At 39.1% G+C, this 27,319-nt stretch overlaps 1 protein-coding gene across 1 annotated transcript; it reads right to left on the minus strand.

Annotated features, from left to right (window-relative positions):
• Positions 1-5,041: 5,041 nt before the first annotated feature.
• On the minus strand, positions 5,042-21,067 carry HAVCR2 (hepatitis A virus cellular receptor 2). The gene is made up of 7 exons (XM_058544750.1): positions 20,786-21,067; positions 19,452-19,790; positions 18,264-18,347; positions 14,463-14,503; positions 12,846-12,972; positions 9,372-9,408; positions 5,042-7,232 (listed from the first exon to the last, which is right to left on the minus strand). Exons 1-7 carry the CDS (start codon positions 20,838-20,840, stop codon positions 7,073-7,075), a joined length of 843 nt encoding a protein of 280 aa, XP_058400733.1. The 5' UTR covers positions 20,841-21,067; the 3' UTR covers positions 5,042-7,072.
• Between the last annotated feature and the right edge of the window lie 6,252 nt (positions 21,068-27,319).

The raw sequence follows: 27,319 nt of genomic DNA on the forward strand, positions 1-27,319 counted from the left end.
TCCTCCGCATGCATTTTAGGGGAGATGAGTGGCAACAGCACTGGGCTTTTATCAGATAGGGTTAGGTTGGTTTTCTAAAGGACTCTGTACTCTCCCAAACCAGGACCACTGCAGGACCCGGCACCAAGCTGAACTGCCTGTGCTAGTGGCAATTATTCAAAATGTATGCTGAGCTCTGTCGAAACCCTTGTCAAGGCACTATGTTGGTGGTGGGCATTGGGACTTTAATCAATGTACTGCTTATATAATATATGCAAAATGTTTTAACTAAAGAAAAATCCCCCCAAAACAAGCAAGTTCCCAAACTGTGCATTCTCACAAAAGTGGAAGTCTTTTACATTCACATAACGTATTTTTCACAGCCTAATTACAACCATTCTTTTCTTTATCCAAGATAGAGAGAAAAAAAAGCAACTTAAGTTGCCTAAAGCTACATCCAGACATCGTCAAGCACTTAGAAAGATGCAAGATTGTGAAATAACACTTTAATAAATATACAAGTGCTTACACTGCAATGCACATGTTTTTCTACAAAGTAGAAAATACATCGGGTCACTATATATTTATTTAGGGGTCTGCTCTTAGAATCTATGTCACCTGTATCACTTCACATGTTCACCCAATTAATATTTATTGAGCACCTGTTGTGTGCCAGGCTATCCTTATTCTCTGAGAGTCACCTAGAATTTTATAGAGTGAAATTAATTAATCGGTAAAGACAAGAATTAGTATTTCCAGGAAAAAGAAAAAAAATAAAAACATCATCAAAAAATGTTTTTCTGTATCATTCAGAACCTAGTATGCAGGTCTGCTAATGCTTATTGCCTTGGATTGTAATCATTTTCTTTAACATCAGGCTGCCCCTGCTGGATTCTGACTTCCTTGAAGGTAAACATGAATCTTTGTATCTGTAGCACCTGTGTCATGGCTTGAGTTTGCAATATAGCAGGCATATATTCAGTCAGTCAGTCAGTCAACAAATGCTTGTTTAGCATCCCCTACAAGTCAAGTATTATACTAAGTCCCTGGGGTATGTGATGAATGATAGAGTTTACTTTCTAGTTGAGGGTCAGGGGAGGCAAATCACCAAAAAGGTAAACAAATAAGAGAATTTCAGATTTGAATAAACCATGTAGGAAATAAACTGGACTAGAGATGGGGAGGTTGGTACTTTGGATAGGGTGGTCAGAGAAAGCTCTTAGATGACATTTAAGCAAGAAACTCAAAGATGAGATAGAGACAGCTCTGCAAATAGTCTGAGAGAAGTATTCCAAACAGAGGGAAACAACTCCATTGAAAATGCACTGGAGCCAGAAAGAACTTAGTTTGTTCTAGAAGCAGAAAGAAGACCAGTGTGGCTGAAACACAGAGAATAAGGAGAGGTTGGTGAGGTCAGCTGAAATCCAGTCCCATGGGAATCTGTTGAAAGGGTTTAAACAACAGAGTACTTGACCCTGGTTGATGAATGAAAAAAAGAAAAAGAAAATACTTAGGCTGCTGTGTGAGGAGAATGGACTACTGGGAGAGCAAAAATGGAATAGTATGATGCCAATTAGGAAGCTATTTCTTGGATGGATGGATGGATGGATGGATGAGTGAGTCGGTGGGTAGTGGATGGATGGGTGAAATGAAAGGAGAGAGGGAGGGAGGAAATAAATGAGTGAATAAACCATAACTGTGATTACAAAGGAACAAGGCTTGTGAGAGTCACTTGGCCCAGGTATTTTAGCTTAAACTGGTTCTTAAGTCATATTTCCAAAAAAAAAAGAAAATCATTTTGAGCACAAGGAACATTGCTGGAATAAATAGTTTTATAAAATGACTGCCTTGAGAAAGATAATATACGTTTAGCAACACAATGACTGGCATATTTGTTTAAAAATATATTATTGTCCTATAGTCATTATACTTCAAACACGATCATGTTCTTTGACACAGCAATTCCATTTCTAGAACTGTATGCTTTGGAAGTACACAAATGCACATAGGTTTTTGTATAAAGAATGTTCCTTGCAGCCTTATTTGAAATGGAAAAAAACCCTAAATATCTATGCGTGAGGAAGTGATTTAATAGATTATGCATATTTGTTCTACTTAACACTACATAACTATCTAAATAAAGGCTGCTGTTCCATATATTCTGATATGGATCCATGGTCTCCTATAAATAGCGGGAAAAAATTAAGTTAGAACGTGTGTGTGTGTGTGTGTGTGTGTGTGTGTGTGTGTGTGTGTGTGTGTGTAGGAAAGAGAGAGACTAGAGAATGGTCCCGAACTGTGCTAAAATGGTAGCCACTAGCCAATGTGACTATTGAGCACTTAAAACGTGACCAGTCAGAACTGAGATGTACACTAAATGTAAAATACTCACTGGATCTTGAAGACTTACAATAAAAAAAAGGAAACTCTTGATAATGTTTATATTTATTCTACACGGAATTGATAATACTTTAGATGGATTGAGTTAAATAAAATGTATTCTTAAAATTAATTTCACCTGCTTCTTTTTACTTTTTTGAATGTGGCCAGTAGAAAATTTAAAATTACCTATGCAGTTGGCATTTTATTTCTATTGGACAGCGCTGGTCCAGAAGGATAAAGCAATAACACTGATTGCTCCTAGGGGGTGGGATTACAGAGAAGGTTTGATGGCGAGGACAGGAAATAGGGACTTTCACGTTTAACCTAAACTCTACAATATTTTTCACAAAGCATTTAATTTATAAATTTAAAAATGAATAGTAGGAATCCAAGCAAAGTCTGTAGTTTACTTAATAGTATCATATCAATGTTAATGTCTTAGTTTTGACAGATGTACCATGGTTATGTAAGCCGTTAACATTAGGGAAAACTGGTGAATACAGGAACTCTGTACTATCATTGTAATTTTTCTGTAAATGTCAAGTTATTTCAAAATAAAAAGTTAAAAAACAACAATAAGGGAAATCAGCAATCTAACAAGATGTGTGTCTTCTGCTTAAACAGGGAGTCTCTTACTCAGTCTCAACATACTCTCAGGCAACTGGCTAAGACTCTCTCACCCAGAGTGTCCCTTGTAAACCCATTTACTTGAAATAAGGCAACTAGATAACTAAACGTCATATTTCTTAGCTTTTACCTGAAAGTCCATCAATTCAGATAACTCATTTCTCCTATGGTGATTAGAAGCTGTTTGGCTGCTGCTCATGTAATAGGAATTTTTGCTGGACTAGCGGGGTTGCTGGGAGAGTACAGAAAGGCATGTTGCTCTGAGGACCTCACTGAGTCCTGGGCAGCTGGCAGAGTTTAAAGCTCTCTCGCAATTCGATCCTTACTTCAACCCTCAGATTTAGCCAACACTAAAGTCAAGAGATTTTTTTTAAGCTCTAGTGGTGAACTTTGGGATAAAGAAATGAATGAAAACTCTATATTTTTAGTATAACAAAACTGTGTGAAACAACCTTCACCTACATTTATACAGTTGTTACATTTTACTTAAGTGTTTTCTGAACAAGAACTAAATTCAGCGTGCAATTGAGCAGTAATGGCAAGTAAAATTGTGGATAATAAAATTAAAAACAGATTAGACACAGATATATAGATTTACAGACATTTCAGAGCTAAGAGAAGATAAACACTGCATTGGAATGTAAAATTTTTCTGTTTTACATGAACTAGGTTTAAAATGAATAAGTATAAATACAAATTGTAGAAATTATGAAGAACAAGATATCAACTTATCATGAAGCAGATTTTAGTATAGACTATAAAGTTATAATGAAATATTTTCCAAAGGTGACCCACTCACAAAACAATTACATTAAAATAATGTGCATATTTAAACAGATGTGACACCACACATTAATAGCTTAAATAACCATTTAAAAAAAACTCTCACTGCTTTCTCTGGAAAAAGAGAGTCACACCATAAGCAGAAGGAATTTGAACAAGAATTCACAAAAGAAATCACTACTCTGCGTGAATGAGTGACTTGGAATGACTTTAATCATTGCAGTCAATATGACTGAGAAAAAGATACAGAGGATCTAGAAGCTTGAAACTAACATTTCTGACTCATACTGCTCCTTTGCACAGGTTTCCGCTGAAAATTGGCCAAAATCAGCCCTCCTTGAGCTTGAGAACCCTCCAACCAAATGGTCCAGCTGCCCCCCTTTTCTTTCCCGTTTCCCAGCTGAGTCCCAGAAAAGAATGATGGAAAATCTTAAAAATTACAGCTCTAGGGCATCTCTACTTATCTCCAGAAGAATCCAGATTTTCTCAATAGAAATCTAGAGACAAAATTAGTGTTCAGTTTAATTTTTTTAATTTAAATTTAAATGAAAATTAAATTTAAATGGGAATAGGCATGAGGGGATGCCCAAAAATCAATTAGTGAAGGGTTGAACAGCTTGGAATTTCTGCCTCTGTAATTCCAAATCTAAAAGAAGTGATAGGCGGATAAAACGTGGTAAGACCTTACTTCTTCAGTCTAAAAAGATCAGAGAGACCCTTCTTGCCCTGTGGGGTTCTTATGGCAGAACTCTGGAAGAAAAATCCTAAGGCACTTCTAAGAATGCATACAATCTTACCACACTGCTGTTAATTAAGTTAACATCTGTCATCTGGACCCTTTGTAGTAGCTTTGCAGATTTTTGTTCCCCTTTCTGCCATCTTCCTCATTCCAAATAATTGAAACCAGGGTTCCAGTCCTGGCTTGCTGCCGCACTCTGCTGTTGGCCATGACCTTGAACTTAACTTATTCATTTCTTCATTTATTTCTATGATGAGGAGGGCAGACAGGAAAACATTGCTATAATACTGAAATCCAACTTTTTTTATTACAAAAGAAAACGGAGAAAATAATTCAAATAATTACAGAAGTATATAAAAGGAAAAAGTGAAAAATCTATCTCTTGACCATTTGCCCCATGGGGTAACAACATTAATTTGGGTATATTCTTCCAGATTTTTTTAAGGCAAAAGAAAAAATTAGCAGCAACTATATACTATTTACTATATACTATACACTATTTTAGAACTTTTTTTTCTTTTGACTTAGCAATATAGCATTCTCCTCTGACAGGTAATGTAAGCTCTGTGAAAGCAGAGATTATGTCTGCTTCTTCCATCGCTATACTTCTAGGGACCAGAACAGTTTCTGGCACAAAGCTGGTGCCCATAAATGTTCACTCATTGAATGAAGGGAATGAATCCTCCTTCCCATCAGATCAACTAGAAGCTCTATGGGGTCAAGGATGTGTCTATTTGGTATCTCTCTATCATCTCAACACCAGAGTACCTGGCACATAGTGAGCACTTAATAAATACTTCTGAATTAGCAAAACAGCTCAGTGATGAAACCACTTAATTCTTTTTAACTGCGCCAGTCTGTTGACACACGACAATAATCAACTATTTCACTATTGATGGAAGAAGTCTCTTACAAACACCGTGGCAATGATCATTCTTGTATATATACCCTTGTATAAAGATTTTTGTGGGATAAAAATCTCTTTTGGGAGCGAACCTCTGATCTGGTCCGAATGTGTTCTGAAGTCCCTTCCCTCTAGAATTTCATTACTTTAAAACGCTTATGATTAATTTTTCAGCTTGTATGAGAGCCACTTCCTATAATTTTGCAAAATGATCTCCCTTACATATCACCCTGTAGAAAGCCAGTGCTTCCCAAAACTGTCTAGATGCAGCCCAAACACTGTAATTCACACAACAAGATTGCCGGAAAGACTTCTAGAAACAAACAAACAGGCTGCCTGCATCTTTGGTGAACAACATCTTCTGCATGTGGCACAGTAGCACTTTAGTCATCACATGGGGAGGAGTAGTTTTCAGGCAGCAACAGCCCATATTCTTGATTGATTCTTCACGTGCTGCAGAGGGCTCAGCACAAAGGGAGGAAGAGACAAGAGAGTAACAGACTTCCAAGGGCCTGAGCTGGGAGATGATGCTGAGAAACAAAGGCCACTTTGGCCTAGATAAGAGCACATATGGGAGTGTAAGGGTGTTTGTGAGTTCTCCAAGAAGTGAAGTTACAGAGCTCTGTCTGAGATCTCCAATGGAAAAATCTTTCCAAAAAGCTATCTTTCTGCTTATTTAATTTTTTTCAATCCAAAGCTATTTAGTAAATTTCTGCTATGTGTCAGAGCTGTGTAAGGCACTAGAAAGGCAAAAAATAAGCAAGGTAGACCTAGTTGCCACCATCTTGATATTGAAGCTTAGGGACTATTCTCTCTCCATTAAGGGATCTGACACTGACAAATACAGATTACTGGAGCCATTTGCCTTCTTTCCACCAGGAAACAAAATCTGCATCCCAGTTACTGCTTCCTCCTCTGTGAAAAACACAGCTCCAGTTCTCTCCATGAATGGAGAAGTTGGTTAGAGATATTTCCCTTTGAGTGCACCCCAAGCAAAACTTGGCAAAACACACCAAGTACACTTCCTTTTTCTCCCGGAGCTCCTGCCGCAACACAGGCCTTGCTGGGCAGTCTTCTTAACTGACAAGGGAGAGCTGTGCAGTGGCACTTACTGTTGGAGAATCAACATTCAAAGACATATAAACCATGAGACTCAGAGAGAACGTTCAAGACCATCTAGTCCTACTCCAGTAGTTTCTTATCCTTTTGTGGGTCACACATCTCTTTGAAGATCAGTGACTCCTTTGTACTTTCTGTGCCAAAAAAGACATTTACATACATTTCAGCACATAATTTTTCCTATATTTTCAGGAACTTCATGGACACATGATAAGATTGAATTTCCGAGATCCCATATTAAGAATTCTTACTCTGTGTAAAAGCCCATTTGAGCTCTAACGCCTTGATTAGCATTCTCTGAGTTGGGTAGCCCATCGGCTGGAATACAGAAGTAATGTGCCTAAGTAGAGTACAGGTCACAGTTCAATCCCCATGTGAGTTAATTATCTTCAGAAAATGGAAAAACTCTGCTTGATGGCCATGGATAGAGCCTCTAAAACAAGTCAGCTGACATATTTCATAGTTTTCAAAGACAAGACCAAGCTCAAAAATGAAGTAGTTGGATCTGATGGCGTTGAAAGGTGACAACTCAGAGGTTGTCAGGATTGCTGCTCACTGTCAACGTAGCAGTAATACTCATACGGATCCTCCATTTCATATACGTTCTCCTCAATGGTATAGATGTTTTCCTCCGAGCGCATCCCCTCTGCTACTGTATTTTCTAACTCTAAGGGAGAGGGGTTGCCCAAAGTGATGAGGCTGTGGAAATAAAATGTTGCAGTTGAGATAAGCACTACCCGGGCAACATAGAATAGTTAAGAGAATAGGCTTTGCTGAAGAGACAGCAACCAAATGAAGTACATGATCCTTGATCGGGTCCTGACTAGGTGAAAAAAACTATAAAATAGCAATAAAATAATTTGGGCAACAATTGAGGAAATTTGAATTAATCTTAATTTTCTTAGGTATAAAAATTTGGCATTATGTTATCTAAGAAAACATCCTCATTCTAAGGAAGTACAGATTGAAGTGTTTAGGTGAAGTGTCAAGATGTCTGAATCATCCTTACAAATGGTTCAGAAAAAAATTGTGAACTCTATAAATAGAGAAGCAGATAAAGCAAACATGTCAAAATGTTAAATCACATGTGTTGAGGTGAAGGATTCTATTGTTCCTTGTACTGTTATTTCAGTTCTTCTGTGGGCTTGAACAATTTCAAAAAGAAAAAAAAATGAATATGTTATAGATCCAATCAGATTTGAGTTTCAATTCTCTCTCTGTTGCTTACCAGCCACACGACCTTGGATAAGTTGGGTTTGGTTTTTTCATTCATTCATTCAAGAGATATTTAGTGTGTTACACACTGCTCTATGTAGCAAGAGATACAGCAGTGAACAAGACACAAAAATCCCATGGAGCCTGCATATTAGTAAACTTTGTGTCTCAGAGGCCTCATCTATAAAATGGGAATAATGAGTGCTCTATCTCAAAGGGCTACTGTAAAGGATTATTTCTTCATTCAATCATCAAATATTTACTAAGTGCCTACTAAGTATCAGGTGCTGTGCTAGGGGAGACAGTTGTTAATGTGGCAGACAAGTTTCTAGTTTTCTATGGAGCTTACTTTATACATAGGGATGAACATTAACCAATTTCACAAATAATTTGTGAAATTAATGAATTAATGTATGTAAATGTTACCTATGGATATTACCACATTTTAGATTTCAGCTCTAATAAAGAATACTGGCACAGATGATCTAAAACCATTGATAATTAAATATTTTATTCGTCCTTATTTGACTTTTTTTTTTTTGGTAAGGAAGATTGACCCTGAGCTAACATCTGTTGCCAATCTTCCTCCTTTTTTCCTTTTCTTTTTCCTCTTTCTCCCCAAAGCCCCAGTAGATAGTTGTATGTCACAGTTATACATCCTTCTAGTTGCTCTATGTGGGACACCTGCCTCAGCATGGCTTGAAGAGTGGGTGCATAGGTCCGCACCCAGGATCCGAACCAGTGAACCCCAGGCCGCCGAAACTGAGCACGTGATCTTAACCACTATGCCACTGGGCCGGCCCCTGACATTTTTTACTACAGGCTATTTTGTCTTCATCATTATACTCTCTATACTTAGTCTAAAATTATCAGTGGTTTAGATAGTATTCAATGGGCAAAGTCATTTTTTCTTGTACTATGTTTCATTCTACTCGTACCAAATGTCACTAAAATCTAGTAAAAGTTATGTAAGCTATGTGTATTTGGAATGGGTGTGTGTATGTGTGTCTGTAATATAGTCAGGAATAGAGTCTAAGACTGAGATATAATAAACTGGTAGTTCTCATCCCTGTCTGCACTTTAGGATCACCTGGATAGCTTTTAGAAAAATACCTATGCTTAGGCCTCATCCCCAAAGATTCTGATTTATTTGCTCTGGGGTTGGCAAGAGTATGTTTAAGTGCTCTAGGTGATTCTAATGGGCAATCAGAGTTAAGAACACATGGACTGAGTTGTTAAAGCCCTGAGAGTAGATTCTGGGTTTCTTGTTCACTTCCTTAACCCAATGGCCAGCCCAGAGCCTGGATGTAGTAGGTGCTCAATCAACTGAAGGGTCAGTTCATTGAAAAAAAATCCATTAATTCAGAACTAAATAAGCATTTCCTATCAATGGGGAGATAAATTCTATATCTTAACGTTAGGACTAAGGAAGCTAGAGGGATCAGGTAGTAAACAGAGCAATGTGTTGAATTTGCATTTCATAAATCTAGGCCTAAAGCAAAAAGGAAGTATAAGTTTAAATCCCAAAGTCCCAGGTAAGGACTTCCAGAGCAAAGATCAAAGCATATGAGAGTAGCAGCCTCCAAGAGTCCCAACTTCCCCTACTCTACCCATTATTCTTACCTTGAATTCTGTAAATTCTCTTTGCTATGAGAATACCCTAGGGGAAAGGGGGGAAGAGAAGTCAATTAAAAATTCTTTCATAAAATAAATGAGATAAGAAATAAAATGGGCTCACTGGAGGCAAGTTTAGGGAAATCTGATCTCCTCTTATATTGAATTGAGTCAAACTATCAATGTGTGTCTTGGTTTATTACATGAACTATGCTAGAAAGTAATAAAGATGCATTTTTCATATTCAACAAATATATGGAAAACCTACTATTTGTCTGATAGTATGCTAAGCACCAGGGACACAAAGGTGAATTATGAGCCCTGACTTCATGAAGCTTGTGTTCTAATGAAGGAGGCATTTAAGAAAAAAAGAAAGAAAGAACAGTAAATAGGAAAATAAAATAATTTCAAATTGTGATGTGATATAAAGAAAACCAACAGTGCACTGGAACAGATAATAGAGAGGGTGAGCAGGAAAGAATTCTCAGATGAGATGATCTTTAAGCTCAGTTCTGAAAGAAGAGAATGAGTCAGGCAAGTAAAGAACCAGGGGCAACATTCCAGGTAGAGAGAACCCCTGGTAAATGTGGTGATAAGTGCCTGAAACTGAAATCATGGTTGGAACAAGAGAGTGGCCCAAGATAAGATCTGAGAGGTAGGCTGGGGCTAGATCCTATAGGATCTTTTAAGTAATAATCAAGGGTTTGGATTTTATTCTAAGACTCGTAGTAAATAATTGAAGGGCAGAAATATGTGATTAGGTTTTAAGATGATCACTCTGGCTGGTACATGGAGAATGGATTAAAAGAGGGTATAAAAAATAAGGACATAAGTAGAGATGATGGTGCATCAGAGTAAGGTGGTGACTGAGAGAGATGCAGAATAATGAATGGATTTTAGATATATTTTGGAGAAAGACTCTGCAAGAATTGAAGTTGGATTGTGTGTTAGGAGTGAGGAAAGAGAGGATTCAAGAATGTCTTCTGGCTTTCTGGCTTAAGCAACCAGATAGCTGGTGGTGAAACTCTATGATAGGGAAGACCAGGGAAGGAGAGGTTGGGTTCTGGGAAGATGGAATATAGAATCTAGAGCTCCATTTTGGACATGTTAAATGTGGGAGACATCTAAGCAGAGATATCAATTGGACAGTTGGAAATCAGTACCAACACTCTGAGAGCTGGAGAGAGAAATTAAGGATGACGTTTAAGTCTATGAGAATATAGGTCATCACTTAGAGGTTAAATAGAGAAGAAAAGGGCCAGCCCTGAGGAAGTTCAACATCTAAAAGTCAAACCAAAGAAGAAGAAATAACAAAGTGATTGAAAAGGAATGGCCACTGAAGTAGGAAAGTGGTGTTTCAGAAGCAAAGAGAAGAAACACTTTCTAAAATGAGTGAGAGTCAACTTGGTTAAAGATTGCTGAAAGATGAACTACAATGAAGATAGAGATGTCTGTTGGATTTAGCAAAATGGAGGTCATTGTTGAGCTTGACTAAAACTATTTCCATGGTGCTTCAGGGGTAGCAGTTAGATGGTGGGTTGAAGAATTCAGGGGGGTGAGAAGTAGGGACAACTCATTTGAGAAATATGGCCATGAAGCAGAGTAGAGATATGAGAGTAGCTGGAGACAAATGTGTGAACTAGAACACATTTTTATGCTAATGAAAATAACATAAATAGAAAGGGAGAGATGATTCTAGAGAAAGGGATAAAAGGAGGAATGAAGTCTTGGCTAATGCAAAGGAGATGGAACAGGCCTTTCCTCAGTTGAGTGAGAGAGGAGGGAGATTTGAGGGGCAGTGAGGTAGGGAAACTCATCTCAGAGAATGCACCAGAAAGATATAGGATTGCTGGGCATTATTGAGTGCCACTTTATGGCTTTGATGTCATGACTTAAAAACCTGTCACCTTGGTTATAAGATTTTCTCCAGCAACTTCTAGGGAAAAGATTGCAAATTGAACAGGACTTTCCCATCTGTTCTAAGTAGCCATGTTTTTGGAGTAATATATACGTGTGTACAAAGCATCAGACTTCTCTAACTCCTCATTACTCTCCTTTCAAATCCCTTTACACAAACTAGAATTGTCCCTAGTATCTAGGCCTTGGCAGAACTCAAAATGATAGTGAGTGTTATCACTGCTCTTTGTCAACCCATAGACTTAAATTCACGTGATCAATTCACAAACTCCACTGCTACCTCTCTGTAAACCAGGTAAGTGTGGGTGGGGTAGTTTCTTTCTCTGAACAAACCATTTGCTGATAATGGCAGAACAACATAACGGTGAGAAGTGGGACAACCTTGGTTTCAAATCCTATATCTATCAATTAATCATGTGACTTTGGGTAAGTTACTTAACCTTTCAGCACGCTGGTTCTCCTTTTGTTAAATTAGAATAATATTAGTACTTATCTCATAGGGTAGTTATGAGGATTTAATGCATGTAAAGCGCTCAGCAGCTTCAAGCTACACAGTTAGGGTGACCAACTCATCCCAGTTTTCCCTGGACTGTCCTGTTTTAGTACTGGAAGTCCCCCATTTAGGAACCTCCTTCAGTCCTGGGCAAGTCTAGGACAGTTGGTCACCCTACACGCACTCCATGTTTGTATATTAGAAAGGAAAGCTGCTAGAATGCACTAAGCCCTGGGGCATGAGGCCTTGGCCTCTGCCCACTAAAAGAAGAGAATATATCACAATTGTAAAAGTATGTGAGGCCTTTGGGGTGATGGAAGTGTTTGGGTCTTGACTATGGTTATGGTTTCCCAGGTGTAATCATCTATTGAAATTCATCAAGTTGAACACATTTTTAAATATGCAGTTTATTGTATATGAATCATACTTTATTAAAGTTTTTTAAAATAAAGATAAGTAACTTAGAAAAAACACTGTGTGCTGAGTGCCTCAATGGAGGAAAATACAAATACTGCAATCCTGGCCATGACCCAGTGTTAAAGGACTGGCTACCCCTCTCTAAAGACCCATGTCTGAGAAAAGGTGAGATAGAAAAATGCACAGAAGGAAATAATTTTCATTGTTGTGCTTTCTAATAAACCGGGATGCGTTCATGAATTAAAGAGGTTTGTTTTCTTAACAAAAGATAAAAGAACAGGTACTGGAATCAGCCTGCCTGGATTTGAATTCTAGCTTTGCCACTTAACTAATTCTGAAACCTTGGGAAGTAGTTTACTCTCTCTAAGCTTTACTCTTCTCTGTTGTAAAATGGGAATAATACTACTACCTACCTTATAAGATGGTGACGATGATAAAATGTATATAAAACATTTAGCACAATGCCTGCCTGTACATCGTAAGCATTGAATTAAAATTAGCTCTTATTATTGTTAGGGTTTGAAAGGACCAAAGGATATTTATTCTAATCACCTTTAGGTATAAATATAAATTTATATTTCTATCTAGGATTATGTTGGTTCCCACATTAGCAGTTTCTTATCAGAGGGAGAGAGAAGTAACACTAAATGACTTACATTTGAGAATTAAAGCACCAAAGATAAGAGCCAGAGCCAGCCCAGCAGAGACCCCTGCTCCGATGTAGACGCCCATTCTGGTGGTGGCGCCGGAGTCTTGTAACTCATTAGCCAATGTGGGTATTTGCTATGGAAACACAAACAGAATTGCGGCCAATGGCCAGAAATCGGTTGCGTGCTCAGCCAGTCTCGTGACTTGTGCATCAGACTATCCCTTTCACAGGATCACAGGAGTACAGGGACCTTGAAATCACCCTTGATCTGTCCCCTTCTAGACAAGCCTCAAACCACCCAAAGAAAGGGATTAGCTTAATCTTTGGAGTTAGCCAGGGCATAAAATGTGCCCTTCTCTGCTGTGGGTGGAGAAGGAGCTCTTAGAAATGGACTCCCCTCCCTGCCAAACAAAAATGGGCTTTAGAGTTGAGTTCTGCTCTTTCAAGATCCCTCTGTCTTCCCAAGGAGTTTCAGAGTGGTCTAAATTTGGTGTCTTGCAATGAACCTCTTATTTTCACAGAAAGACAGTAATTTAAGAGCTAGGACTTTATAGCCAGACAGTTCTGAGTTCCAATTCCAGCTCTGTCACCAAGAGCTAAGTCATCTTGTAGAGTTATTGAGAAAATGAAGTGACAAAAATCATAAAATGTTGGGCACAGAGCCTGGTACATAATGCTCAATCAATGGTAGCTATTATGGCTATTGCTCTAATTAATTTGATTTTTTAATAACTGAGAGTCACACAGAAAATCCTTCTGCTTCTAAAATTTCAGTCCATGTTCTCCATTTAAAAACAATAGTAGTAAACACTTAAAACAAAGAAGTTAAGGAAATTAAATCTTCCATTTATTCAATAAACATTTACTGCAGGAGTGCTATACACAAGGTATTGTGCGTTAAGCACTGTGGATACACAGAGGTATTTAAAAGGCAGTCCTTGATCGGGAAGAGGGGAGGGACAAATACAAAAAGCTGAGCCTAGGTTGTCAACACACAAAAGAGATTGAGTCGAATGAATGTGGACTCCTAGATACGTCCTCAAAGAATTTTTAAGTCACTGCTATAAGCTTGCTTTCTAGTGATTTTCCCTTTTCTTCTGAGGTGGGGACACTAAAATTGTGGTTCATTGAAATATTGCTTTATTGATGGTTAGATATATAAATTCTTGGATTAGAATATTCCTGACTGGTATCTTGTCATACATAAATAAATAAATTTAAACAAACAAATCATCTTTCTCATTAGGGTTACAATGGAAGCAAGAAGAAACATATTCTAGGGAGACAGAAGGTCTTTGAACCCTCCACAGTAGGCTACAATTGTGAAATCTGAGAAGAGGGACAAAATGCTAACGCTTCTTCTGTCTGGTTTTCCAGCATTTACTATGTGCAGGCATTTTACATGCATCACCTCATTCCACCCTTACAACAGGCCTGTGCAGTTAGAACTGTCATCAGCAGCATGTTACAGCCAAGGAATCTGAAGATAAGGGAGATTAAGGCATTTTTCCCAAGGAAGGAGTGGGCAGGCAGGAAGGCTCAAGCCATTCTTTCTTTTCCCTGAGTTGAGCACAATGTTAGCTCACACACACACACACACACACACATACGCAAAGTTACTTACTGTTTGATTTTTATCATGGCAGGTCTCCAGTGTCTGTGTCTCTGCCATAAAGAGGAAAAATAGCCAATAGAACAGTTAGGAATGTTTTATTTTATCTGAGTTAAAAAAAAAAAATCTTAAAGATGTCTATAATCCTATTTGAAATTAATTTTACTGCATACTCTTCACAATAATTAATTGGGAGACCAACAATATTTACTGAACACTTACAAATCAACTTTAGGATGACCACATTTTTTTCATCTAGATAATGAACCCAGCTACTTATGTTCTATGAAATGGAGACTTCTGCCAGGAAGACCTATGTTGAATATGTGGTTTGTTGTGTCCACAGGGCCCTAATGGGGTCTACAAAATTCCAACAACATTGATAACACTCAGGCAGGCATTATATTGTAATTAGACTTCGAAAAATAACAGAAGTTAATTTTCTTGAAAAAGTTTAACATTTACGCAATAAGAGGGACATAGAGTATTTGGTTGCCTAAAAATGAATATAACAATAACTATAGTTACAATTTACCATGAACAGGCATTGTGCTAAATTCTTTAAGTGAAGCATTTCATTTAGCATTCAAAACACCTATCCTAAAATAGGGACTAATAGCCCCATTGTGCAGATGAAGGAGCTGAGAATTAGTAAGTTAAGTGACTTACCTAAGGTCCCACAGCTCAGTGAATGACAGAAATGGCCTTCCAATTTAGATCCATGTGGCTACAAGCATACACTCTTAATTACCCTGTCTTCAACAACCTTCACCTGGACATTGTCACTACTACTGAGTACATCACATTGCCCAGCTGCCAGCCCACCTTCTTTCCTTTTTATTTGTTTATTAATTTATCTGTCTATCCATTCGATGAACTTGTACTACTCCCCTACTCTATGCCAGGCATGGGGGGCAGAGCAGTGAACAGGTGGGCACAGGCCCTGACCTCATGGACACTGCATTCTAAAAAATCAATACGTAGATTGTCGGCTTTGGGAAAACCAAGCATGTATACTCATTTTTCTGGCTGAGTCAGAGACTCGGAAACTTCTTAAATGTCATGATCACTTTCTGGAAGCCTAAAAGTCTAAACCCTTTAATGAAAACTCTTGTGTGTAAAGGATTTGACTAAATGCTGGCTTAATAGTCTGTGCTTTTAGTATTAAAAGGATGGTCTCTGCCTAAAGCTATTTTTGAAAAAAAGAGGCATTTAAAGTATAAAAACCACATTGGTGGAACAGCTAAGTAAACGTGAATCTTAACCACACATGAGATTTTCTAATGCAAATTCAGTTTATGTTTCCCTGTAATTATTTTTCTTGGTCTAAATGGCAAGATTGTCTGACAATTTTTTTTTTTACTTCATTTTATAGTGAAAATAATCAATAAAATAGAGCGCTGCTGGGTTATCATGGCTTATTTTCACATAGATAGCCATCAACCCGATGCGTGGGACAGTTGCAGGATGTTGCAATATTTTTCCTAGAGAGCCCAAGACTTGGTTGAGGTGGAGGCAACAGTGGGGGTGGAAATGATGGTCTTATAAGTATATAAATTTAATAGTTACCATCTAGCAAGTATTATGTGCCAGAGATGGTGTTTGGCACTTTACATGTACAATCTCTTTTAATCTTCACCACAATAGGTAGGTACCATTATTTTCCCATTTTTCAGATGAAGAAACTGAGTCTCAGAGAAGTATTTTGCCCAAGAGCATACCATTATTAATTGGCAAAGCTGAGATTCAAACCAAGTTTACCTTCAGAGCTGAGGACTCACCCATGACCCAGTCCTACTTCCTTCAGGCAGAAGAGAGATTGAATTTGTTCTGTGTTCAAGTTGGATTTAGGACCTTCCAGAATCCTTGGAACTCTTACTTGGTAAGGCTCCACTCCACTTTATAGCAAACATATTAAATGCACCCGCATTTCACATTAAAGAAAAGATATATATAACTACAGACAAGTTGATTGGCAGGTAACTAATTGACATAATGTTACATATTATAGAAATGCCATCAAATATTCATTAATTTCAATTTTTCATTTTATTTTCCTATTTTGGACCTATTGCCTTTTTTTGTTTGTTTAAATATTTTCTCAGGCCTTTGAAAAGCTCGGAGATTATAGGTATTGTGTCTATATTCCTTGATGCAAGAGCTGGCCCCATTTTTCTTGACCTAGAGGGAAGAAACTAACAAGTAAAAATGAAAGGGAAGGAGATTTCTGTTCATAGTATAAACAACTCTAAGGAAATGCTCTGCCTCGTGAGGAAGTGAACTCCCCATCCAGGAAGGTGTGTGGGCATACAGTGAATGCCCACTTGGTGATGTTGTAAAAAGCATTGGAGCACAGGATGGGAAAGCAGGACTAAATGACCCCTGAAGTCCCTTGTAGGTCTATGGTTGTAGGATTCTTTTTAAAATACAGCAATGGCATACAATAAATATCTGGTATGACTTGATTAGCCCATAATGTGGGTGATCATCTGTTCCCCTCATACTTAATTTCGTCACTAATTGCATAAAAGCTGTTAGCTACCAATCACTAAAGAACAACCAAAGATCGAACCTTTAGAGAGCTGAAGTTAATAACTATAATAATGACTAATATTTGAGTACTTTCTGTGGGCCAGGTACTACGCTGAGCACTTTACATACATTATCACATTCAACCTTTACAACAATCTTATGAAGTAGGCACTGGAGTTACCCTCATTGTAGAGGAGAGGAAATTGAGCCTCACAGACTTTGAGCAAATTTACAGAGTTCATAAAGCTAGCATGAAGAGCTGACATTAGAGCCCCTTCTACCTATTATTGAAGCACTTAACCACAATCTCATTCTGCCTCCAGATCTTATTGATAATATTAATAACAATAATTAACATGTACTGAGTACGTACTATGATTAGACACTAGGCTAAGCGCTTTAGACACACTTTCTTATTTAAATCTCATAAAGTGGGACCTAAGAGATGTATGAGACTAGGAAATGGGACTTACCCATTATTAACCGCATTTTACGGAACAAAGGCTGAGCTCCAGAGAGTTTAGGAGAGACCAGGACTGTGACAGGTAATATTTAAGATTAACCTCCTTGATCAGTGTGATCGGAGGTCTGCCCTTCTGGCTCTACCTTCTCCTCTAGAATAGCATGGAAATGTCTTTGCTGAATTAATTGAAGAATTTAATGGTCCTCCTCCAGAGCTTGGAATCTGAGGAAGCTGATGGGCTTTATTTCAGTCAGAAGGGATCCTAGAAATCACCTAAACCAACCCTGAACATGGACTGGAGCCAATTCATGACAAAACGTCACCAGTCTGGGTGTAAATCAGAAAATAATAATGATATTGTAATGAGTTTCCCATTAGATTAAATTTGCTTAATTTAAAAGACTGTCCTTTTTTGGTGCAGTGTTGTCAATAGTAGATAGAAATTTGTCTTTCCTTATTTGGAAAAATATATTGATCACCAAAATTCTTTTTGGGGGGTTGGGAATTTTACTGGGTCATGAAGTCCAAAAGTCTCTGAACCTGCTCCTTGGACAGAAGAGGAAGCTGAGATCCAGAGAAGTGAAAGGCTTTGGCCCAGGTCACAGAGCTAATTGTGACTAATCCAGAATCCTAGTCTGGGGCTCCTTTTTCCCAGCACAGGTTTGTCTCCATCACTTCCCTCACCTCAAATACTGTCTCAGGTGCACGGAAACATTCATGCCTCTACTCTTAAACTTGCTTATCTTTTCCCCATATTCAAAATCCCCTGAACTCAGCAACTTGCCAAAGTCTTCCTCCTACACCTCATGTGTAATTACCTGAGCCATGTCCCTTGGTGGTGAGCATCCTTGGAAAGGCTGCAGTGAAGTCTCTCCAGGGACTCCGAGCAGTGGTGACCTTGGCTAATGTCAGAAACCAATGTAAGAATGAGAATTCTCTGAGAGCAGAGACCTTGTTTCAGGGAATCAAAAGGGCAGCACAACAAATGAAGAGAAACACATGCTCAACTTCCAAACCTACTGGACACCTTTGTTGAGAGTGTATCACACACTTAAAATGTTGGTTACACACTTTAAGAAGAGTGTTACAGTCATCATTGTCACAGTCTAATTGTTAATAATAGGACTAACTGCCACACAAATGGCCACACTAAATGCTTTTCATAAAACATCTCTGAAAATCCTTCCGATGGCCTATATGGGAGGTATTATCATATTTTTTTTTAAAGATTTTATTTTTATTTTTTTCCCCCAAAGCCCCAGTAGATAGTTGTATGTCATAGCTGCACATCCTTCTAGTTGCTGTATGTGGGACGCGGCCTCAGCATGGCCGGAGAAGCGGCGCGTCGGTGCACGCCCAGGGTTCTGAACCCGGGCCGCCAGCAGTGGAGCGCGCGCACTTAACCGCTAAGCCACGGGGCTGGCCCTATTATCATATTTTATAGAGGAGGAGGTCACAGCATTTAAATAACTTGCCCAAGATTACACAGCTAAGTGGCAGATTTGGATTTGAACTCAGCTCCATCAGCCACAAAGTACATACTCTATAGATCTTAAAACATACAAGCACATGCACCGCCTCCCACCCCTAACACACACACACACACAGTCCAGTAGTTCTCAATTCTGGCTGCACTGTGGGGAAGAATCACCTGGAAGAGACTTTGTAAAATCCTCGTGCTCAGGCTCTACCTCCAGAGATGCTGATTTCTCTGATTTGTGGATGAGACCCCAGCAACCCAGGTGACTCAAATGAGCAGTCAGGGTCTCAAAACCACTGATCTAGGCCTTTCCTCCCATTCTGTAGATCCTATCCATGAGTTTCAAAATAGGTGGAGAGAATTAAACATGGCTGGGCATCACTGATGGGGCCTGTTAAACTTTAGGTCTGAGGGGCCCACCCCCGAGGCTGTAATTGGGGAGGTCAGAGGTGAGACCAATCAGTATATTTAATATGATCTGCAGGTGAATCTTATTTATAAAGAAGGCATACAAAGGTTCACTCACCTGGTTTGATGACCAACTCCAGGTTTGATTTTTTATCATTCATTGGGCCTGGGAATTGGATCCGACAGCAATAGGTCCCACTGTCAGCTAAAGTCACATTCTCTATGATCAAGGACACGTCTCCTTTGTATAAATGCCCCTTTAGCTGATATCTGCTGGATATCTGATATTTCAAGTTCCTTCCGTCGGTGCTGACCACCAGACTGTGACATTCAAACACAGGACAGGATGCCTTGCCCCAGCACACAGGCACGAGATCCTCAGAGGTGGGTGGAGAGTAGGTGCAGGGCAGATAAGCATTCTGACCCACCTCAGCTGTGTATTCCCCTTCCAAAAACCCTGAATAAAGAGGGAAGGAGAGCAAGACGCAGGCAATGAGTGAGGTTGGTCCATTTCAGGAAAACTGCCAATAATGCCTTGTAGAATAAAGGGGAAAGCACTGCTGCTATCCTGTGTGGAGGATGATTCACTATGACAATGATTCTCAGGCTTCAGGGGCATCAGAATCACTGGGAAGCCCTGTTAAAACACAGATGGCTGGGCTCAAATGCTGGAGTCCCTGATTCAATAGGTCTGGGGTTGGCCCTAAGAATTTGTACTTCTAACAAGTTCTTAGGAGTTGTTGACATGGCTGGTCTCAGAACCTCACTTTGAGAACCAATGCCGTAGGAGAGAACCATGGCCCAGACCTGTGAACACCGGAGGGCAAGGCTGATGGAAACAGACAATCAGAAAATGGGTCGTTGTCAGCCAGGAAAATAACTCACCCGTCTGGGCTAGTTGTCTGTTCATCAACAAAGGGCCGTTATCCTAATACAAATCTCTCTCTTTTTTTTAAGCACCAGGCACATGATGAATAAAACCCCTTGGCTGAATAAGAAGCTAGTGTATGGCTCTTTTGAGCTTTAAAATTAACTGCCTTTTTAAACAATATATATACATGGTGAAACATTCAAACAGTATAAAAGTCGTTGGAAAAGTCTACTCCCTTGCTCGCTGCTCTTTCCCATTTCCCAGCTGCCCTTCCAGAGCCTACACATTTAGAAGCATTCATGTAGTTCCACTCCCCTGCAACACACACACAAATAGAAGTCTAATATATGCATTATTCCGCTCCTTGCTTTTTTCAATTAACATTATGACTTAGAGGCATTTCATATCATTACGTTTAGTCAGCTTCACTCTTTGCATGATGGATATATCACAATTTATTTATCCACTACCCTGCTGGTGGACATTTAGGTTGCCTCCAAACTTTTGCTATTACAAACAATGTCCATCCTTGTGTCTTTACCTTGCACTATCCAATTACAAAAGTCTATGCCCAGACTTACTTGTAAGTAGTAGCAGCAACAGCAGGACACAGTCAAAGGAAAGATGTGAAAACATGAGTTCTGAAGAAGAAAAGTCAAAGAATGGCTCTGTGTAGGTGTCGTTTTAATTCTCCAATTGAACTGGGTACTTCCTGCAGCCGTCTCTGTTCCACAATCACAAGAGCAGTGGCCACTGTCCCCCAAGTGTCAGCCCAGCACACCAGGGCGTCTGATTACCCGTCATTCCTCTATTAACGCTGTGAAGTCTACAGTCGCATCGAAGGAAACCCCAGGTCTCTGTCATGCTCCACCACACACATCCTGTAAGCGCTCTGACATTTATCCTGTTGGTATCAACAAAGAGGAAGCAATACTCAGAGGAAGAAAAATGTTAGTCAAGAAAAGTCTCTCCATGCCCAAGAGTACGCAGGTGACAGAACTGGAACCAGTTATCCTAGTATGCACTTTTTCTAAATGTTTGAAATATTTAATAGAAGATTTTTTTTAAAAAAAGTATCTCTCAGCAAGTAGAGAGAGCCTTCTAATATCTCCGATGAGATAGTCCTCTGCTTGAAATGGCAGGGTGCAGTTCCAGCTGTTACCTGGAACCAGGGAACACAAGGTAGGAACATATGTATGCATTCATTTAGTCAAGTCAGTCAGTTGGTCAGTCATATGACCAATGTTAATGAAGCACCTACTATGTGTCAGGCAGCGGACTAAGAGCTGGAGAATACCACGATGAATGGCATGTTCCTTATCCTCACATGTCTAGACCTTTTCCACTTCAAACATGAGCCTAATTCTTAGCTTTGTTCTAACATAAATTGGGCTATGTTGTATAACCTTGCTGGATCTCAGTTTCCTCATTTATAAAATTTACAAAATGAGGGAACTGTGTTGGATGATATAGACACAGTTCCCTTCTCTAATATTCTGACTTTGACCAGAACTTTCAATCTCTTCCACTTAGGAAAGACACATTCCTTTCTGCAATGCTTTCTCCCCACTACTGTGGGTAGAATTGAGGGGACCTCATTATTCTATTTCATCTCATATACACAAGATGTCCCCTCTTCTCCCACCCCAGGAGCTTCAGGCACAAATTGTCAGAAAGCGTTGAGTTCCAGCCACACTCTCCATCACTAAGGTAACATCTCAGACCCAAATAGTCTCAGCCCTGGGAGAGCGACTTTTATTGACTTAAAAGCCAACAGTTCTTCATAAAAGGGAAGTGAGCTCACAAATTAAATAGTTTTTGAAAACCTCATGGTGGCCTTCCTCTGTCTTTCCTTCTGGAATTTCCTTGCCTCTCATCTTTATGCCATTAAATACATTTAACATAAACATCCAGCTTGTTCAATATGTGTACTTTCAAGGCATCAGAGAGCTCGAAGTCACTCAAGAGACCATAGTCAACTTCTTCATTTTATAGATAGGGAAACTGAGGCCTGAAAAGACTGATTTGCCCAAAGGCACATGATTGGCAATTTCAAATGAGAACTCGAGTACCCTAATTTCCAGATTTTTTTCCATTATAAACTATGTTCCATGAATTTCATATTTGCCCTTAATATGTCTGCCCACATAACTAATAACAACCAGCGAAAGCCCATATTCAAGTGTAAGGTGGAGTAGAGTAAATATGGGGTCAGAGCTCATATTTACTAACAGCATGACCCCAAGCAACACTCTTAAAAGGTTCAGCCATCAGATTTTGTGTTTTTTTTTTTAATTTCTGTTTTGTTTTTTCTTGTTATTACTCTGTTTTCTGTGCATCTCCAGAATTGCTACTGGGACCAGCTTTATAAAATATGAACAATTTATTAATTCATTGAAGTCTAGACATGAAGGAACGGAGAAAGCTACTCTAACTCCATTTTTTTTTTCTGTGTTTAGGGAGCCGTTTCTGAACATTTTCATGTTCATTTAACTTTTATTTTTTGTTTATTAAAAAAAACAACTGTTTAGGTAGTACATCCAAATGGCTAAAACTGAAGGAGATATAAAAAGCTTATATTAAGAAGCCTTGTTCCCACCCCTCCAAATCTACCCATTTCCCCACTCACCCTCTAGGTTTCCATTTTCATAAGTCTCTCGTGTATACTCCCAATGCAAACACAGGAAAATAAAATAAATATTCCTATTCCCTCCTTTCTTAGACAAAATATCATATCATACATAGGTTTTGCACTTTGCATTTTCTATTTACTATTTTATATAAAAATTTTTTGACATATACAAAAGCAGAGAGAATAGTACAAGTTCCCAACACACAGATTCAAAATTATCAAACTTTTATTTTAAAACAAATCCCAGACATCGTGTTATTTCACCCTTACAGACTTTAGTAAGCATCTTGTTTTTAAAAAATGGACATTCTACTATTTAGCCATAAAAAAAAAGACAAAATCATTCCATTTGCAACAACATGGATGGAAGTTGAGGGTATGATGTTAAGCGAAATAAGCCAGAAAGAGAAAGACCAACACCACAGGGTTTCACTCATATGTGGAAGATAAACAAACATGGACAAAAAGAAAAGATTAGTGGTTACCAGGGGGAAGGGGGTTGGGGGATGGGCACAAGGGGTAAAGGGGTACATATATATGGTGACTGACAAATAATAACGTACAACTGAAATTTCACAATGTTATAAACTATTACGAGCTCAATAAAAAAAAATGATGTTACAAAAAATATTTAGAGGCATGGAAGGATGCTCAGGATAGGTTTTAAAAATCAAAAGGCAGACTCCAAACAGTATATAGAGTGTGATCTTATTTTATTAAAATAAAAATTGTATATATTTTAGAAGACTAGAAGAATAAATAAAATAACTGAATTCTCTGGGTGGTAGGATTACAACCAATGTTTATTTTCTTATCAGTATTTTCAAAATCTCTATAACAAACTTGCATTATGTCTTAAACAGAAAAAAAATGGACATTCTGCTACATAACCATAATACAACTATCACACATTACAAAATTAATAATGATGTTTTAGCAGCACCTAATCCTTCAGTCCATAATCAAATTCCCCTGGTTATCTCCAAAATGTCCTTTTACAATAGGTTTGTTTAAATTCAGACCCAAACAAGTTCCCTACACTGCATTGTGTTGTTATGTTTGAGTCTCTTTTAATCCAGAACAATCTTCCCCCCCCTTCCCCCTACCATTGGCTGGTTGTACAAACCAGTTGTCTTGTGTAATGTTCCCCATTCTGGGTGTGTCTGTTTCCTTGTGGTGTCACTTGAATTATTTCTCTTTTCTTTGCATTTCCTATAAGTGAAACTTAGCTCTAGAGGTTTGGTTAGACTCAGGTTCGACTTTTTGGCAAGAATACTTCCCAGCTGGTGCTGTGTGCTTCAGATTCCATCACAACTGTCTGGTTGTTCCACATTTAGAGATGCTAAGATGGATCAGCTTGCACCTTTTTGTGTGTGTGTGAGGAAGATTAGCCCTGAACTAACATCCACTGCCAATCCTCCTCTTTTTGCTGAGGAAGATTGGTCCTGAGCTAACATCCGTGCCCGTCTTCCTCCACTTTATACGTGTGACATCTGCCACAGCATGGCTTGATAAGTGGTGTGTAGGTCCACGCCCAGGATCCGAACCTGCCAACCCCGGGGCCATGCAAGCGGATTGCGCAAACTTAACCACTGCGCTATCTGGCTGGCCTGTACCTTTCTTTTTTAACTTAACATTCTATTCTGAAGATCTCTCCATTTCAGATCATATAGAATGTCCTCATTCTTTATTATGACTACTTAGATCCCATTGGATGAAAACAGTTGGTAAAAATAACAGTTATCATCGCCTTGAAATGGATACTTCATGTCTCAGTTTATTTGTAAAGATGATTATAAAAGACCCACTGCGGCCTATGATTCTTTAATTACGTGCAATGAAAGTTTGCTTTTAAAAAGCAGCCTGGGGCCGGCCCCGTGGCTTAGCGGTTAAGTGCGTGCGCTCCGCTGCTGGCGGCCCGGGTTCGGATCCCAGGCGCGCACCGACGCACCGCTTCTCCGGACATGCTGAGGCCGCGTCCCACATACAGCAACTAGAAGGATGTGCAGCTATGACATACAACTATCTACTGGGGCTTTGGGGGGAAAAAATAAATAAATAAAATCTTTAAAAAAATAAAAAGCAGCCTGGAATGTGTTTTTGGTAAAGAAGGCTTTCATATTGTAATTAGATTCTAAATTGTGTTTGAAAAGTTGTACCATGAATTTTCTTAAGGGGCAGTTGCTAAGTGTTGGCTATAATTATGCAAAGGGATACTACATAAAAATACTGCATATGATACTACTGTAGAGATTGTTAGTGTTTTGTTTTCTCCCTTTGTCAGCAGTAAAAGTGGCAGAAAATCTGACTCCTTAAATAGCCCCCAAGCACCAAATGGAAACATTGGAAGTATGTGTAATTAGAATTACTTAATAATAGATAACTAAGGCGCTGCTTGACAAAATTCGTAAAATGGAAGTTAGAGAATTTTACCCAGGTCAGGAGACAGGAAAACATGGGTGATATAGATGGGATCATCCGGAAAAACTCAGTCCAATTAGAATCTACCCCACACAGTGGAGGAACTGCAGTGGAATGGATACTGGGGAGATAACCACAATGCCCACTAAAGCTGGAATCCTATACGTACTTGATTTGAATTGAAAATGCTCTCTTATTTAACCACAACATCTCAGTTAGTTTCCATGTATCATTAGTCCCAAAATTCTACAAACGGAGACGCTGGGGTTGGATATGAAGGATAAGAGGTTAAGCAATTTTGAGCTAGATGTTCTGACTTCCCGATTGCAGCTAGCCATGTGACTTCCCTTTAAGAGTGCTTGTACCTTTGAGTGTCTGTAGAGTACTCGGAAAACCTTTTTTTATTATATAAGTCATATTCACTGTGGAAAATTCTGAAAAGTAAAATAAGCATAAAAATAAATACACATAATAAAGGCCACAATCCTAGTGCCAGGAAATACCCACTATCAACATAATGGGTCTCCTTTCAGATATTTTTCTGCATACTTCTCTATATGTACAAACGTGTAATGTCAGTATCTCGTGGGTGTATCATCTGTAAGAACGTCTCACTCATGGACAATTGTGAATATCGTAAACACAATAGGATCCAGGAGAAGGTATAAAACACTTCTTTACACTCCCTATTAAATCCCCTATCAGTTGGCAGACTCCACCTCAGATGGAAGTCGTTTTACTTTATTTTACATTTATTTGTGTGGTCTCAAGGCTCTCATTTGCATCAAGTTGCTTTTGACCTTGTCCTCTCTACCAGGTTCCAGCACTGAGAGGGCAACTTCAGACCACTGGGATCCTGGGCATACCTAGAGGGAACTCCAGGTCTCTCTGGGTCATTTCCAAGACAAATAAATTTCTCTCTTGCTATTGACCACCACTCATAGCGTGATCTTGGTGTGTTCTTATGCCAACAAATACTCCTCTCACCAAAGACCCTATACTTTATTTATGCTGCAGATCACAGAAACCCAACTCAAACTAGCTTAAACTATAAAGTGAATTTATTGATTGACTATTGAAAAGCCCAGCTTCAGGCAAGACTTGGTTCATTGACCCCAATGAGGTGAACAGGGACCTAGTTTCTGGCTCTCCGGTGTGGGCTCCTTCCTCAGATTCTACACGGTGTCCCTCTCCTGCATCTGCAGAGCACATATCTGCATACCAAGAACATCTCTTGGCTGCTCCCAAATAGGCCCAGGGATTTACGTTCCTTCAAAGGTCCAAGTTGGGTCATAGACTCATTCCTGAACAATCTGTGTCCACAGGGTCAAAAAAGACTAATTGGGTTAGGCCTGGGTCACATCCCCAAACATCATGTTCTGAAAGTAAGAGAAGGCTGGTTCCCCCAAAGAAAAAGTGCAGTGCATTTCGGGAGGAGAAATGGATGCTGGGCAGCAAAAGTGAATGTCCACTACAGACCCCTCCCAGAAAGGGATGGGGTAGGGAGATGGTGAAAGAAAACCTGCCCCTCCAAATATGTATGGTCCTTTTGCTTACAAAAAATGGCATTTTACTAATATAGTGCTTTTTAACTTACAAGGACATACTCTTCACAACCCTGGGAAGATGATAAGGAGCTCTCATGTCTATAGGGAGTTTTTATATTTAGTAACTATGGATGAATGCCAGGGAGATTAGGCTTGAGGTCACACTCAAGTCAGTGTAAGAGCCAGCTCAGAGCCTTCTCCAGTGCTCTTTGCCCCACAGCACAGAAAACAGTGGCCCAGCGAGGATAAATCAGCATTTTGAGATATTACAATATATATGCAGCAAGTAACTTCTAAGGGAAGTTAATGCTGCTTCTGCCCACATAATCAAACCTCTTCAGAGTAGAGGAAATGGGGAGGGGTGTGAAATAATTTACCCTTAATAACTCAGCAAAGCTTCCAATGATGAAACTGAAAAGGAGTCTACCATTGAGAAAACTCTGTTGAGCTGTGGCTGAGTCACTGTGGGAACTCCTATCTGCAGTTTCATCTTGAAAATACAGGTCCCAATACCC

Source organism: Diceros bicornis, chromosome 1 (genome assembly GCF_020826845.1).
Source record: "Diceros bicornis minor isolate mBicDic1 chromosome 1, mDicBic1.mat.cur, whole genome shotgun sequence".
NCBI lineage: Eukaryota > Metazoa > Chordata > Mammalia > Perissodactyla > Rhinocerotidae > Diceros > Diceros bicornis.